This window comes from Phytophthora cinnamomi (genome assembly GCF_018691715.1).
Source record: "Phytophthora cinnamomi strain GKB4 chromosome Unknown Contig114, whole genome shotgun sequence".
NCBI lineage: Eukaryota > Oomycota > Peronosporomycetes > Peronosporales > Peronosporaceae > Phytophthora > Phytophthora cinnamomi.
This window is the reverse complement of record NW_027151047.1, coordinates 1-16009: the sequence shown is the minus strand read 5'-3', so window position 1 is coordinate 16009 and position 16009 is coordinate 1. Positions and strand designations below refer to the sequence as shown.

Here is a 16009-nt window from a genome sequence, read left to right as displayed (position 1 = left end):
GACTAACTCCGATAGACGGGTTACGAAGGTTACGCCACTGTTTACGGGACTCATGTCCCGTATCCAACGCCGGATTGCCAGCCGCAGGCTCAGGTCCCCGAGTCAGGTGGGGCATTTGCGCTCTTGACCAGCATGGCCCCCGCCGTCCGCAGCACGACGGCCAGCGGCTCAGCCGTCTACGAGTCCGAGCGAGCCGTGCACGAGTATCTGCAGTTCCACTATGGTGCGTTATTGACGGGCACGTTCTCTTCCTTGCCATTGCCCCTTACTGATGACTTCCTCTGCCAGGCGAGCCCTCGGCCGTTGTGCCCTACAGCTTCGCGCCGCTGGACGCGCTGCAGTTTCTGCCGCGCACTGTGGAGCGCTGCGCCAAGCTGACGCCCGTGGGCCAACACGGACGCGCGCTGGACATTGGCTGCGCTGTGGGACGCGCCTCGTTCGAGCTCAGCAAATTCTACGATGAGGTGCGGGCAGAGCAAGATACTTTCCTAGATGCATACATGCATTGAAGTTGTATTCTGTTGCTGGTGGTTCAGACCGTGGGCATCGACTTCTCGCAGCATTTCGTGGACGCCGCCAAGCAGATGAAGGAGCGCGGCGAGATGCAGTACGAGGCGCACATCCAGGGCGACATCCACGAGCTGCGTCACGCGAAGCTCCCCGGGGGAGCCAAGCCCGCTAGCGTCACCTTCGAGCAGGGAGATGCGTGCAATCTGTCGCCGTCGCTAGGTACGTGCTTTCGTTCGGGGTGACGGATGATGGGGGTGTGATAGCCGATTGAGCGTTGCGGTCCATTGCTTGCAGGTAAATTCGACGCGGTGTTCGCGTCAAATTTGCTGTGCCGCCTGCCGGAGCCGCAGAAGTTCTTGACGGAGATCGGCGGCTTCATCAACTCGGGAGGCATTCTTGCTCTTGTGAGCCCGTACTCCTGGCTGGAGGAGTACACGGCCAAGGACAAGTGGATCGGCGGCGTCCGCGACGGTGAGGGTAAGCCCGTGGACAGCTTCAGCGTGATTGAGAAGTTGCTCTCGGCAGACTTCGAGCTTGTCGAGCGCCAGGACTACCCGTTCATGATCCGTGAGCACGAACGCAAGTTCCAGTGGGGTGTATCCGACGGCACCTTCTGGAGGCGCAAATAAATACTAGTACTAGTGATGGTAGTAGATCTACGCCGAAGTTTTATCGCCGTTGTTCCTCATCCCATGGACGTTGAGAGGTAAATCCACTATGCCTTCCTGCTTCTGTTTGGTGTTGCCATTTGAACAGTGATATTTCAAAGAACCCGGTCTAGATTACAAAGGCACTTGCACCCCAGCATCCGCGAAGGAAGCTGAGAGAGTGCAAGCGGAAGCAACCTGGGTGACTTTGACTAGCAGCTAATACTATCGGAAGACTATTGACTGACTGACCCACAGTCAGGTGGCTATATTAAAGGAGAGGCGAATGGTGGGGACGGAAGCGAGCGGGGAGAGCAGGATAGAGCGCACGGGAGCTGTATGACCAATCCGCGCAGAGGCGCGCGAGTTCGCGCGGCACACCTGCTACCTTTGGACTGGGGTTACCGCTGCTCAGCGCGCCTAGAAATTGCTGCAACGATCGGTCGTACACTTGGTGCTCACGGCTTGGTGTTCCTTCTCCCAAGCCTCGCCGGGAGTCTAGCTGCTCTCCTTTCCTGCTCGCGCGCCGTCAAAATTATAGTGTTTCTGTGTGTTGGTGTCGCTCCGGGGGTGTCTCCGCCTCTCTCACAACCAAGCTGCCGCTTGGACAAGTATGTTACGCGTTCACCCCGAGCGCGACAGCGCTCCTCCTCTTCTGCCCGGACGCCCGACTTGACTTTGTGCAGGCGATGCCGTTGCCGCTGTTCCCTGTTGCGGAGCCTGCGGCGGCGCCGTTCTCGCCGTCTTCTACTGTTCGGCGGTGGTGGTGCATGGGGGCCATCATGGGCTGTGACTGGTGGTGTGACTGGTGGTGCAGCGGCAGCGGGTGGCTGCGGCGATGCTCCTGCTGGGGCGGCACCTTCGGGTAGCTCTCGGTCACGTACACGAGCTGACCCTCGTGCTGCGGGTCGGGCGCGACGAAGTGGCGCAGCTGGTAGTAGGGCGAGTGCGGCAGCGACGCGCTGCGCACGCGCGTGTACATGTAGTGGTTGGCCAGCTCGTTGTAGTAGCGCGCGTACGTCTCGCTGTTCACGTGGAGGCTGAAGTTGATGAGCAGCAGGTACTCGACCTCGAGCTCGTTCATCTCGGGGCAGGGCACGCCGCCCACCTTGGCGTAGTAGGCGTTGTTGAAGTAGTGGTCGTCGAAGAACTTGGCGGCCAGCACGACGCTCGTGATGACCACGCGGTGCACGTTGAGCTCCGTGAGCACGAAGCCCTGCATCTGGTGCAGGCGGTCCATGTACACGAGCGCCAGCACGAAGCACTCGGGGCTGCAGCTCGCGTACTTGTGGATGCGCGCCAGGTAGTCGCGCACGGAGATGCCCGGCGCGCGGAAGGCCTCGAACTTGGTCTTGTGGTAGTAGCCCAGCGGCATTCGGTCGCTGGCGTGCACCATGGACTCGACGACGACCGCCAGCGTCTGCACGATGGCGCGGCCGCGCTCGTCGTTCGAGTCGGCCGTGTCGTCCAGCATCATGGCCATGGGCGGTCGCTCGTCACAGCGCTGTCCGCCTGCTGCTGCTGCTGCTGCTGCTGCTCTGCTGTCTCCGTGCTGCCGGTTGCACTGTGATGGCTGGCTGCTGCTCCTCAACGGGGCGGTATCCGAGGCGTGGGATGGTTGCACCGGTCCCTCGAGTTGTGACTGGCCGCGCTTTTGTTCCTGCTTCTCTATGCGAAGCGAAGGTTGGCAGGGCGAGGCGAGGCTGGCGAGGGGAAGAAGGAAGGACGGCGCTCCTGTTCCTGCTCGGGGCCTTTTTTGGTATGCAAAGCCCCCGCAGACATAGAGAGGGGGCAAACGATATGCCCGGGCTGCGAGCTCAAAGCCCCGTTGGTTGGCAGTCAGCGCAGACCGCCGCAAACTCGATATCTCCGGGACTCGATTGACTGGATGGCGTAATAGGACTCTAAAATACTCACTTTAGACCTTCCATATTGTATGCCCTGTGACATTTGCATATTTAGAGTTGGCGCAGTTTGGCGGAGCAGGACCCACAGCCCTGCTGCTTTTCTGGCACGGAGAACATGGGACACCAGGCTCGAGAGTGCTGCTGGCTGCACGCTGCTGCCGAACGCCAACAGCTCCGCGCAGCGCCCCTCCAGGATCCAGTGGTCTGCAACGCAAGCCACCCCAACTGCCTCCTCCAGCAGCGGATACTTTGCTCTTCTATCCTTCCTACTGCCTGGAGGCACCTACTAGGGCTGCATGGGTTCGCGTCCACCGCTTTGCGTGAACGCTCGACCGCTGCGATTACATGGTCATGCATGTGCTGCGGCATGGCATGGTGTTATGCCTGTGCGGCGAGCGTCCTCCTCCACCAGTTTCGGCCACCCGCCAAAAAGACTTGGCTTCAGTATGCAAAATCGAGAACACTTTTTTCGCAGGTCTCTCCTCCTCCCTACCCCGTGTTCTATCGATTCCAGGTCGCACTTTAGGCGCGCGCTGGTGTTGAAGTCGGCCGCTCTCGAGCTGCTGCCCTCCATTCGTAGTGCACCACCGCGCTTGAGGTCGAGCTGGGGCTTTTGCGCTGTTTCCGGCCTGAACCGGCGTAATCTGCTCGAACTAATAGCACGAGCCTTTGATGTCTGCGCTGCACGGGGAACTAAGCGGCACGCAGCAAAGCTCTAATGGCCGAGCAGCGACTCGTGGCCTCCACTGCCTGCAAAGGGGATCGACAATCCGCCTCGGCCCCATCTTCCTCTCAACTGCCGCCTCGTATCTTCCACGATCGCAGGCAGCCGTCGACCTCGGCCTCGTTTCCGCACGCCTCTCACCTCAAGAAAATATCCGTACAGTACAACATGCACGTAAGCGGATCAACCGCAACGCATTGCTGTAACTTCATGCATCCAGTCAATCCAGTTCGATGCAGTCGTCGTCAAAATCCCCACCGAAACCGTCCGCCACGCTCGACTCGTACTTAGCGATGAATACACCCTCGCTCGAAAGTTTCGAGTCGAAACGTCGCGGTACTCGATCGGTATCGCACCTACCCGAACACCCACAGTGCGCGCTCTCTTCCAGCCGCGGCCATCCACCACTTCACTGTGTCAATCGTCGCGCATCATGGGCTCCCGCCGCTCTAGCAAGGGCTCCAAGACAACAGCGCCGCCCGCCGCGCAGCAGAAGCAGCACCACCACGAGGAGGAGGACGACGACCTGCTGGTGACCAAGGGCGCCTCCATGCCCGCGCGCGCGTCGCCGTCCAGCAGCCCGGAGGTGCAGCTCAGGGTGAACCAAAGGTTCGCCGCGGCCTTCGAGCAGCGCAAGCGCCAGGAGGAGCTCTCGGCGCTGGAGAAGCGCGGACTCAACGCCGATGACGACGACGACGAGTCGGACTCGGAGACGGAGGACGAGGACGGCGAGGAGCTCACGCGGGAGCTGGACGCCGACATTTCCAAGACGCTGCGGCTCATCCGCAAGAAGGACCCGGCCATCTACGACTCGTCCATCGCCTTCTTCAAGGCGACAGAGTCCGAGTCGGACAGCGACAGCGACGACGGGAAGAAGAGCAAGAAGAAGAAGAAGCAGAAGCAGGGCTCGGCGCCGCTGTACTATAAGGACCTGGTGCGTCAGCAGGTGATCGCGGGCGACGTCAGCGGCAGCGAGGAGGAGGAGGAGGAGAGCAGACCGGTGCGGACGTACGCGGAGGAGCAGGCGCAGATCAAGAAGGACTTCCTCAAGTCTCTGAAGGAGAAGGAGGGCAGCAGTGATGATGATGAGGAGGAGGAGGAGGAGGGGGACGACCTGGACGGAGGATTGTTCACCGTCCGGAAGAAGACGGAGGGGGAGCAGAAGCAGGAGGAGGAGGAGTACGAGGAGTTCACCTCCAAGTACGGCTCCAAGATCAAGAAGGACGAGGTGGACCCGGAGAAGTTCCTCGAGCACTACCTGAGCAGCGAAGGCTGGAAGGACAAGACGGCGGTCGTCCCCCACTACGACGATATCGTAAAGGAGGACGAGGAGGACGCTGAGGAGCTCGAGAAGGCCGAGGACTTTGAACACACGTACAATTTCCGCTTCGAGGAGCAGGGCAGCAGCGTTATCCAGACGCACTCGCGTCACATCGAGGACACGATGCGTCGCGAGGACGACTCTCGTAAGCGCAAACGTGCCGAGCGCAAGGAGCGCAAGGCTCTCGAGCGTCAGAAGAAGGAGGGGGAGCTGCGTCGTCTGAAGAATCTGAAGCAGGCCGAAATTGAGCAGAAGCTCAAGAAGGTGGCACGGCTCATGGGTGAGGAAGAGGGCACGGCCGGGCTGAAGCCGGAGGACTTGGAAGGCGACTTCGACCCCGAAGAGTACGACAAGCGTATGCAGGCTGTCTTTGACGAGCAATACTACGACGAGGATGATGACGATATGGAAAAGCCTACGTGGGATGACGAGGAAGACAAGGAGCTGTTTGCTGGTCTGCCTGTTGACCCGGAGGAGGAGGAGGAGGAGGAGACGACAGAGACTACCACTAAGACTAACGAGGAAGACGATAGCGAAGAGCAGGAGGAACCGGAAGAAGGCGATGAGGAAGAGGAGCAGGAGGTGGAAGAACAGGCTTCCTCAAAGAAGATGACGAGGGAGGAGATGCAGCGTGAAAAGCAGAAGTACTTGGACGAGCTGTACAGCCTAGATTACGAGGATCTAATTGGCGACATCAAGTGCCGCTTCAAGTACCGCCAGGTGCAGAACAACGATTTCGGTCTGACGGTGGACGAGATTATGGCTGCCGACGACAAAGAGCTCAAGCAGCTTGTGTCTCTCAAACGTATGGCGCCGTATGCTGAGATGGAGTACAATGTGGACCGCAAGCGGCTCAAGAGCTTCAAGAAGGGTGTGCGTGAAGCCCAGGAGGAGAACCGCAGACGCAAGAACAAGAAGGAGGCCGTAGAGACACAGGACGATGAGACCGATCAGCCGAAGAAGAAGCGAAAACGCAACAAAAAGAAAAAGGCTGCTGAGGACGAGTCGAAGCCCGAAGAGGACGAGGAGATGCCTGAGGCGGTGGAAGATGAGGAGGCAGCGTCCGCGCCCAAGATCAAGAAGGCAAAGAAAACCAATAGCGAGGCAGCTGCGGTGAAGGCCTCAGACGAGCCCGAGAAGAAGAAGAAGCGTCGCGGTAAGAAGAAGGGCGGTGCTGAAAAGAATGCGTACGCGTCCACCGGTCTGCCGACTTCCCGACTCGAGTCGTACAAGCTGGTCAAGGCTAGTAAAAAGTAGAGAAAGTTTGGGGCCACCTAGAGCGTGGTTCAGCCTAATGCGATAGATGCACCTTGCACCAACACCTGTCTTCAAATGTCTTCAAATGGCTACGTTTTCGTCTACAGAAATCAGAAAACTTCAACGTACACTTCCACAAATAGCGTAGCCACGTCTAACATTCGCAGTGTACCAAGAGCAACCCGTCCACTCTGTGGGCGTCTTCCCCTCCGTTTTCCTCGTCCAAAATGACTGCGTTGCCAGCAGTAGCCCCAGTATCGTCAAATTCGCCCAGGTCTTCTAATGCCACTTCAGCAGCGAGTGCGTTGGAGGGAAAGCGTCGAGGCTGTCTCGCATTTATCGGCGTGGCGGAGCAGCAGCGAGCCCAACTTCCAGTACTTCCGCCGCATGGAGTGCCAACAACGAAAAATCCTCCTCATCTTTTGAGCATGAGGGCGAGAGCAACAAGGAGCCACCAGTGGCGCCAAAATCCCTGCAACGACGAAATCGAGCAAGTGGAGTGCACTGCGCCGGGAAATTCTACCCAGCCCGGCACTTATGGCCGTTAGTGCGAAGGTTCAGCGTATAATCGAGTGAGTTGTAGCACCTGGTGGATCTCGTGGTTTGTGACTATTAACTCGGTGCCATATCGGATTCAGAATGCTGAAGAAACCACCTGAAGATCGATCGGAGAGTGATATCCTTTCCACATTGTTTTAGTTCCGCATTTCTTGCTCTGGTGTATTTGATCGAGGATATTTGTTTCCTTGACCAAGGTTGCATTGGTCAATTGCACATGTGAAGATGCTGTACCAGTGGCTCATGAATCAGGAAAACTCAGCTCGCTCTTTACAACAATGTCCGAGGTATCTGCTAAAAGTTATGCAAGGAGATGGAGTTCCTCCATCTCAACAGCGGAGAGGTCGTCGTAAATCAGGGTGAAAAGGGCAGCACATGCTTCGTAAGTGCATCTCATCAGCCAAAGCACTAGTTTTTTGTCAAAATTCCGCTGATTGCTTGTGTTGGTCGTAGATCCTCATGAGTGGTCTCGTATCGGTATACGTCCGTAGTCCGGACGAGCAGATCAGGTATCAGCGGATTATCCGCTCGAGCTCTGTTTCCTCCAGCATGCGCCGACTTGTAAGTTTCAGCATCCAGACCTTCCCGACTAGATACGCGACTGCAGTTTCCACTTACGATGTTGTAGTCAGGGACAGCAAGTATCAACTACGGCAACAAAGTGGTAACACTCACGCCAGGCGCGACATTCGGAGAGCTCTGCCTTATTGAGCCTGATTCCAAGCGAAGTGCAACCGTAATCGTCGACTCGCAGGCACAAATGGCAAATTTTATCGTTCTTACAGCAGCATCCTATCTGCGAATGACTCGCAGCCAAACGATTGAGGTCCGTTGCGAAGAGCTTCACTCAAGGTTAAACTTGTAGTTGACTTTATTTTATGTTTTCTATTATATCATCCAGGGAACCATCACGGACAACATCGCCTTCTTGCAGCATTTACTTATATTTAAGAACTGGACGAAGATGCGTGAGTTTGGTACTCTTATGAATCCTGCTTGTATGTTATGCATCTCACGCATCCTTACATTTTGTTTTCAGAACTCATGCACATCGTAAACTCAATGAAGCTCGTTAATGTCTCTGCTGGGGTACGTCATAACCTCAGTCTTTGCCTCACGAGTGCATCACTAATTATCAATTTTCCAGCAATATTTGACGCGCAAAGGCTCTGAGGCGGATTCCTTCTTTGTTTTCTTGCGAGGGGAGGCCGTGGAGAGCGTCAATCTCACAGTTAGTGAAAGCTCGAAGATGAGGTATGCTTACACATTCCTTTATTTTGCACTAGGTATTTAATTTGCCGAGTCTCACCGTGAATCTGATGCAGCATGGGTGAAGTCCGCGGTGTGCAGCGCAGTATCACCGTCGAGTTGACATTTTTGGGCAAATTCGACGTTGCTGGTGAATATCTCGCGTCGGAGAAGAAAGTATCTTTATGTCCTGTGGACATTCGCGCCACAACTGATGTGGACTGCCTGATGCTCACGGTATCCAACTTGTTCATGGAATTTTGGCCAACCCTAGGCTGTTTACTAACGCATTTGTTGTTATGTTGCAGAAGAAATTGTTCATGTTGCATTTTGGTGGCAAGAGTTAAAGCCCCACGTCGTTCCAACTCGGAAACGACTACGCGCTATTGCTGAAGCACGCGAAGCTTGGCGAGAAACGCGAATTTTACAGGCGCTGCAGTACCCAAATCTGAGAGTCCCCATTACGCGCAAACTCATGCGACTCAGCGGCAACTGCTGCTTGATCTGTGGGAGGCGCACACACGTTGCAGGGGACCAACTTTGCATGGAGCTCCCATTGTACTACATGCTTGAAGAGAAGCAGAAGAAGCGCCAGCAGAAGGAACGAGGTCGTACTGCAAGCAAACATCGCATAAGTGTCACTCAACAATCTCCTACAAATGCCTCAGCGCCAGACGCTTCCAGAACATTGACCAGGAAACCAACCATGACATCGATGACCAGTCGAAGTGATCTACCGTCACTGCGGGAACACGACCGCGAAGATGTCAGTGAGCCCCCGAGTCATGTTCGTCTTGGTATGCAGCTGGTAACGAAGCAGTGGCAGGAAGCGGACAAAGTCGAGCTTCGCGACTACCGCAGCGTCCAATGGTGAGCACTACCAGACAGACTGACCTCAATGTTCCATCCACACATCCACGAGCTAATTTCTGTGTTTGTCCCTGCAGACGACTCCATCTGGAAAGCGCCCAGTGCCTCTGGCAGTGACCTCCATTACACGTTCGTCCCATGTTTCGCGTCGTCAGGAAGAGGCGGAGCAACTACGTCGCCAACAAACGCAGCACACAACTCGCACTATCCAGGAAGAACTCCAGCATATTCGAGATTCCTGGCCGTACTGCTGGAATAAGAGGGAGGACGGGAAGCAGCAAGACGCAACAGCAGGAATGTTGGCACGACTGCGGTCCCGATCGCGGTCTCCTTCACCTGATGGACGAAGGTCTCGGCCCGGACGGCATGGAGGCGGCAGCTTGTCAGCCCGTACTTAGATTGTATGGGATCTCTGGAGCAACTTGTATGCCACCAACAGCAACGCAGTTATGCAGACTTTAGCGAAGTAGGCAAAACCGGAAAATATTTAATCACTTTGGGGTAGCAATGAATTCACACAGCAGCTACCAAGGAATCTATAACCCCTCAACAATTTTCACGTACCCCGCTTAAGCGGTAGACAAGGTGGCAGGAGGCCCGGGTAGACGCGCCAACACTCCCGTTCTCCTGCCAGACAGGCTCACATATACACCGCGAGTGGTTGAGCGCACCACCATCCTACCCGCCGACCACCGACCAATGCGTCCACGTTTTTCAGCTTCACCGTGCCGTTATACTTTAAAACGCAACTTCCCTGGTGCTTCGTGGCGGGGATTCGTCATCTGCTGGCTGGGATACAGATCCACTTGTAGGGGCCTGCGGGCCAAATTTGCGGCCTTGAACTCCATCAGATCCTCCTGGTACTCCTCCGATTGCATATACTGAGTGACTGTCTCGCCCAATACATTGAGCACCTCCACTTGCTTGTGGTCGATATTGTCACGGGCGTAGCGGTCCGCGACACACAAATCGCCAACCACCTCGCCGTTTACGAGCAACGGAATACCCACGAAAACTGCAGCTTAGCCGTAAAACGCTTTTCGCCAGAAATTCGCTTGTCCGAGCTCACATCGAGCACGATGCACGGCTTACCGCGAGTTGCCAGTCGTCGGAAGGTCGGCAGACTTCGAGGTAGGCCCGGCCCCGGCTTGCCGTCATAGTACCTCACGAGCTCGAAATCTTCGGTCCGAATACCTGCCATGGGGCATGTCAGCGTTTCCATCGCCAACATGCAGATCTCCTCCATATCCTCGTTGAAATAATGGATACGACGATCGGAGCTCTTCTTCCTGCTGGTAGCAATACTAGCATTGGACGCAGTTCTACCCATGGAACCAATCGGCCTACCCTCGTAGCCCGTTCCTCTTCCTTGGCTTGACACAGAGGAGGACTGCTTGCGGTAGGGCGGGGCTGCTACTTCCATCGTCGCTCATTTGTGACGCCGAGTCATAGTCATTTAGAGACATTCCCTTGTTTTGGATCATCATCGTAGGAGACGCTGACGCTGGGTTGTCGTTGGGTGGACTGTGTGATTCATCCGAAGTCAACGAGCTGGTACTGCCAATGCTGGTGCCAACGCCTGCGCCATTAGGAGGCGGAATATTTCCCATCCCACCATTGACCTCCACCCGGTGCCATTGCTACTCAACAGCCGAGCTGGCGGATTAGCGTATCCTGAGACCGTGGTGTTTCCAACGTTCTGGTTGGCGAAGGCGTTGGTGATAATGCCGTTCGAGCTGGCACTCTTGGCCAAACAGGCCTTGCACACTCGCACTTTCGCCGCCACTTCTTGATCGCCCTTGACCATTTTGAACACGGTACACGCGGAGCAGACGACTTCGCCGCACACACGACAGTGGTGACGTCGCTTCAGCATGCTGAAAGATTGCACGCAGAGCGAGCAATTGGTTCGTTGCGAGTCGTTCACCCACTCCTGACGTTGCGCCAGCGCTGCCGGGGCAAAAAGCGCCTGTTGCACTGCCTTCTGCATGCCGGAGAGATCACCAGCCAGTCGAAGCGACGTGAGGCGCACGCCAGCTGAGATGCTCTCGCCTCCGCGCGCTTTCCGCATCGCGAACGTCCACGTGACGTTGACCATGTTGGGGTCCTCGGGGTCTGCTGCACCACGAAGGAGCTGGGCTCGAACACAGTCAGGCTGTAGGCGTCGGGCTTGCCGCGAATGCCGTACTGCGCCGCTGCGCCGTCGTACGACTCGAACTTGAGCACGCCGACGTTGCCGTGCACCGGGTGGTTGGGCACCAGCGCGCAGTACTCGCGAATGCAGAACTCCTTGGAGCGGCCCAGCGTCTTGGGCGACGAGTACACGAGCCACTTGAGCGTCATGGACTCGACCGACGTGCCGTCGTGCGACGAGGCCGGGTCCATGTGGTGCGCGTGCAGCACCTCTCCGTCCAGGAAGTTGCGCGGTGCAGCAGCTTCTGGAAGCCCTTGAGGGTCGCGTTGTCCACGGAGCGCAGGCACTCGAGCACGTCGGACACGGAGCCCGTGACCTTGGTGACGGCACGCACGGAGTAGGAGAGGCGCTCGCTGTTCTTCGAGTGCAGGAAGACCATGGCGTTGTCCTTGCGGTTCTCCACCGCCCAGACGCTCATGTCGGAGGCGCTGCGCACGAGCTCGTCCACCTCGGCGCGCTCCGACAGGTACAGCGCGTCCAGGTCCACGTCGGCGGGCCATTGCGACGCCACGGTGGGCGCGCGCGGGTACTCGGGGACCCCGGACGTCGCCGTTCATCTATCTACGAGTATCTGCTCAATGCAATGCAACGGGCGGTTAGAGAGGTGGAGAGACGCGATCGAGGAGACGCCGCGCACCTGAACTGCCGGGCGAAGATAGCTCGCTCGCTCGCGTGGGGAGGAGGCGATCGGAGGTGGAGTAGGACACGCTTGTGCCTTCCGCCCTTGCAGCGCAGGAGTGCCAGTGCTCCCTCGCTCGCTCGTCCGCACTGGCTGCGAGCTCCAGTTGGTGGCACGTTGCGACCTTCCCCCCCCATGGCGGACGTAGACAGGCGGCGCAAAGAGGCACGCGAATGGGGAAGTTGTGGCTTGGGCGAGACACCATTTTAGCCAATCAGCGACGATCAGATAACCCTCGGGCCGATGCATTGATGCAGCGAGCCAGCGGTGATACGTATCGCCGTCCGTATCTCCCCGCGCTGGTGGCAGAAACAAGTGAGAGGCGACTCACGAAACTCGACTTGCTGGGGTCCCCGACTCGGTGACTGAGCGTCTCGGCGGTGGCAACATCGGCAGACAGCCTGGTTGCCGCAGCGCCAGCCGACTTCGGTGTGATACCCAGCCAAATGGCACGGCGGCGTGCAGCTGGCGTATCGGCTCAAACAAGTGTGATAAAATAATCGCCGCCGGAACCCGTCTCGAAACGGCAGGCTCCGATGGAGAGCCCGTTGCGAGGGCGGACGAATACGAAGCAAGCGCGCCGGCCCTCTCTGATGCTCTCTTCGTCGCGTGTGTCCCTTGCGTCCGTGCCGCGCAGCGCTGGACTTTACGCTCCATGCTAGGTTTGCAAGCATTGCACAAGCACCTCTACGGACGACGACACCAAAGAAAGCAGTGGGATGCGCGATAACTTTCCTATGTATAGGGAATTGTATGGAGTAGAGTTTGTGAGTGGGGTAGAGCGTTCGATTGTGTAATGCGTTGTTTGGTTGTGGCAGCTGCTGATTTGTGATTGGCCAAAACCCGTGGCAGAAAGCCATTGGACAAAATTCCATTTCGGTGGAAACGGGCAACTCGTTGAACTTGTTGAAGGCAACTTATTGATGCTCTGGTGCTATCGAGCTCGCTACGAGGTCATTGCAGGCTTCGACTTAAACTCTTGGCTTTGCAGTCGTCGCCCACACACCAGCAGTAGGTCCGATAGGTCATGCATTGATATCCGTACTAAAACCGATCAGCGACCGACGGCAGCTCAGATCATGCTCGACCACAGGAAGGTCGAGCCGTGGGTGAGTAAATGTACGCCGTGCTTTAACAGCGTGCGGGGCTGCTAGCCAGCATATCAAGCAAGAGCTTGCTCTATTAGTCAAGAAGTGATAGCTCGGGTTCGTCGTGGAAATGGCGGTACGATCGTGGATCATTGATGGATCGCTGTTGAACAGGACTGGAAGGTAGCACGACCCGCACAACCTCAGTCATCGCAGGCTGCCTCGGATCCGTCGTTGACTCATTCGACGCATCGTAACGCGTTGGGAACGCGAACGACAGCGTCGTGGCTTGAGGCGACCGAACATTGCCGCCGACAGCTGCAGACGCAGCAGCATTGCCTGGCCATGTCCAATGCACGAGAATGGTCACTTGTCTGTACATGTACTTGACACGCGGCGGTGTTTAACATTGCTGTGCACGGAGCCGGAAGGAGCGTCCGCACAGCTTGCTCTCGGGCTTCGATACTTTCGATCTCTTGCATTCCACTAGGACAGTCTCCCCAACCCGGGCAGTCCTGGACGCAGAGATGGTCACTAGCTACTACGCAGTACCAAAGCAGCAAGGAGGGTAATACAGCGCAGGGATGGTTTGCCTGTCAACATTTCCGTTGGGAGTCATTTTTCGTCACGCAGCTTGGTGCACTTCGTCCTGGTGGACAAAGGACCACATCTACTTCTCCGTTTTGGAATCGAAAACGTGGCTGTCCAAGCTTTGAAGCCGACTTGTTTGCTCCTATAACGTCAAATTACCTTGCGAAGTGATTCCTTTAGCAATTGGCAAGCCCCTACCTTAAAACGTGCCTTACAAGGGGGCCGTGGCAGCGCCCTTCAGATCCGCAGCTGTACGTTGATCGCGGACGGCTTGGGGGCCTTCGTGCCGTAGTGTAGTGCATTCTGTCCCGAGCAATCAGTGACCTCGCTCATAGCCGACAACCCGGCAGCTCTGAGCTTCCTGAATCCGCTTCCAGACGCGCGTCCGGCTTAGCAGGAATAGCCTGGTCATCGAGCAGCACCACCGGGATCCATTGAAGTAGGAGCCTGCCGCTACAATACCTTGTTGACATGCCGACAGGATGCGCACAGCGTTGAGCGCAGCGAGTTCTCCTGGTCTTGGCGCCTCGCAGGAGATACAGTGAGCAATGCTCACTGAGCCGCGGTGCAATGAATACGTTACGGTTGTACCCCAGCCGCGCCTCCAACCATAAACGCCTTGTTTGGTGTCTGACTGGTGACGCGCTGCTTGTAAAGCCGAGTCCCGCGCAGCAAATCCGCGGCGTCGGTGACCATCACTCCGATACAAACTTCAAGTCAAGGGCAACTTGAAGTCCCGATCCGCATCCGATCCGCGTCATTCCGCAATCTGCACCCTCGGAAGCAAGTGACCCCCCCCCCCCCCCCCCCCCTCGCCCTGCTGATGTCGCGGAGCCTGCGCGCCCTGAAGCCTCGCTGCGCGCCGTGGAGGCGCTCGCTGTCCACTGCCGGCAGCCACGCGCTGCCCTCCACGCCCGCGCCCGCCTTCCCGGACGAGTACGCGCGCGCCGAGGTCGTGACGAGCCGTGCCCGGGCCCAAGTCGCAGCAGCAGCTCGAGCGCCTCGCTGCGCTGCAGAACACGGGCGCCATCAACTTCTTCGCCGACTACGCGGTTAGCAGGGGCAACTACCTCGTGGACGTGGACGGCAACCGCTTCCTGGACGTGTACGGCCAGATCGCGTCGCTGCCCATCGGCTACAACCACCCCAAGATCCTCGAGGCCATGGGCGACAAGGACAACCTGGCCCTGCTGGCGCAGCGCCCTGCCTGGCGTGTTCCCGCCCGCGGACTGGGTCGACCGCATCGATGACACGTTGCTTCAAGGTGGGCGCCCTGAGGGGCTCGAAGACGTCAACACGCTCATGTGCGGCTCGTGCTCGAACGAGAACGCCTACAAAGCCGTGTTCATGTGGTTCCAGACCGCTGCGCGGCGGCCGGCCCCGTCCGAGCACGACCTGGAGACAAGCATGGCGCACCAGCTGCCGGGCACCCCCAACTTGAGCATCCTGTCCTTCCAGGGAGGCTTCCACGGCCGCCTGCTGGGCTGCCTGTCGACGACTCACCTGCCATCCACAAGGTGGACGTGCCCGCGTTCGACTGGCCCGTGGCGCCCTTCCCCAAGCTCCGATACCCGCTGGACGTCCACCACGCGGCCAACGAAGCGGAGGATGCGCGCTGCTTGGCGGAAGTCGAGAGGCTGCTGAAGCACAGCGCCGAGGTGACCAAGGCGGAGGAGTCGCATTGCCGGCATGATCATCGAGCCGATCCAGGCCGGGATGGGGGAGACAACCACGCGAGCCCGGCGTTCTTCCGCGCTCTGCGCGACCTGGCGGCGAAGTACGGCGTCGCGTTCATCGTGGATGAGGTGCAGACCGGAGGTGGCAGCACGGGCAAATTCTGGGCGCACGAGCACTGGGAGCTGGAGAACCCGCCTGACCTCGTCACGTTCAGCAAGAAGATGCAGACGGGTGGCTACTTCGCCAAGGAGGAGTTCCGTCTCGAGGGGTACCGCATCTTCAACACGTGGATGGGAGACCCCACCAAGATGATCACGTTGAAGGCGGTGCTGGACGTGGTCGAGAGCGACAGTCTGCTCGAGAACGTCCAGATCACGGGTGCCTACCTGAAGGCTGGGCTGAACGAAATTGCTGCCGAGTTCCCGACGCTCGTGACCAACGTGCGCGGTCAGGGCACCTACCTGGCCATGGACTTCCCGACGGAAGCTGTGCGCAACGACTTCGTGAGCCTGATGAAGACAAAGGGTGTTGCCTCTGGAGGCTGCGGCGTCAACTCCGTTCGCTTCCGACCGGCGCTTGTCTTCCAGCCGAAGCACGCGGCGGAATACTTGGACAAGATGCGCGAAGCCTGTGAAATCCTCAGCCAGGCACGAGACGAGTGATGCAGCGTGCCATTTGAACCCGTGTCGTCATAGGTCGAGCTTAGAAGCAAAGTCAACGATGAAATCCATCCTCAAC

The 16009-nt window shown here is 57.8% G+C and overlaps 8 protein-coding genes across 8 annotated transcripts; 5 read left to right on the top strand and 3 right to left on the bottom strand.

Moving 5' to 3' along the window:
- Positions 1–132: 132 nt before the first annotated feature.
- On the top strand, positions 133–1139 carry IUM83_11391 (putative 4-mercaptohistidine N1-methyltransferase, OvoA C-terminal domain; the record flags this gene model as incomplete). Its single annotated transcript, XM_067935947.1, has 4 exons — positions 133–223; positions 289–464; positions 537–729; positions 805–1139. 4 exons carry the CDS (start codon positions 133–135, stop codon positions 1137–1139), a joined length of 795 nt encoding a protein of 264 aa, XP_067781750.1.
- Positions 1140–1773: 634 nt separating this feature from the next.
- On the bottom strand, positions 1774–2640 carry IUM83_11390 (uncharacterized protein; the record flags this gene model as incomplete). Its single annotated transcript, XM_067935946.1, has 1 exon — positions 1774–2640. The coding sequence occupies one exon, from the start codon at positions 2638–2640 to the stop codon at positions 1774–1776; it is 867 nt and encodes a 288-aa protein (XP_067781783.1).
- A 1581-nt stretch (positions 2641–4221) lies between these two features.
- On the top strand, positions 4222–6366 carry IUM83_11389 (Kri1 like protein; the record flags this gene model as incomplete). The annotated part of the gene is made up of 1 exon (XM_067935945.1): positions 4222–6366. One exon carries the CDS (start codon positions 4222–4224, stop codon positions 6364–6366), a length of 2145 nt encoding a protein of 714 aa, XP_067781754.1.
- Positions 6367–7726: 1360 nt separating this feature from the next.
- On the top strand, positions 7727–8519 carry IUM83_11388 (cAMP-dependent protein kinase regulatory subunit; the record flags this gene model as incomplete). Its single annotated transcript, XM_067935944.1, has 6 exons — positions 7727–7750; positions 7826–7892; positions 7964–8013; positions 8072–8178; positions 8250–8409; positions 8481–8519. 6 exons carry the CDS (start codon positions 7727–7729, stop codon positions 8517–8519), a joined length of 447 nt encoding a protein of 148 aa, XP_067781755.1.
- Positions 8520–9039: 520 nt separating this feature from the next.
- On the top strand, positions 9040–9440 carry IUM83_11387 (uncharacterized protein; the record flags this gene model as incomplete). The annotated part of the gene is made up of 2 exons (XM_067935943.1): positions 9040–9042; positions 9120–9440. The coding sequence occupies 2 exons, from the start codon at positions 9040–9042 to the stop codon at positions 9438–9440; spliced, it is 324 nt and encodes a 107-aa protein (XP_067781756.1).
- Positions 9441–10030: 590 nt separating this feature from the next.
- IUM83_11386 (1-phosphatidylinositol 3-phosphate 5-kinase fab1) lies at positions 10031–10465 on the bottom strand (the record flags this gene model as incomplete). The annotated part of the gene is made up of 1 exon (XM_067935942.1): positions 10031–10465. The coding sequence occupies one exon, from the start codon at positions 10463–10465 to the stop codon at positions 10031–10033; it is 435 nt and encodes a 144-aa protein (XP_067781858.1).
- Positions 10466–10965: 500 nt separating this feature from the next.
- On the bottom strand, positions 10966–11717 carry IUM83_11385 (1-phosphatidylinositol 3-phosphate 5-kinase fab1; the record flags this gene model as incomplete). The annotated part of the gene is made up of 2 exons (XM_067935941.1): positions 10966–11489; positions 11567–11717. 2 exons carry the CDS (start codon positions 11715–11717, stop codon positions 10966–10968), a joined length of 675 nt encoding a protein of 224 aa, XP_067781859.1.
- A 2700-nt stretch (positions 11718–14417) lies between these two features.
- On the top strand, positions 14418–15933 carry IUM83_11384 (4-aminobutyrate aminotransferase; the record flags this gene model as incomplete). Its single annotated transcript, XM_067935940.1, has 3 exons — positions 14418–14546; positions 14611–14806; positions 15053–15933. 3 exons carry the CDS (start codon positions 14418–14420, stop codon positions 15931–15933), a joined length of 1206 nt encoding a protein of 401 aa, XP_067781860.1.
- Positions 15934–16009: the final 76 nt, after the last annotated feature.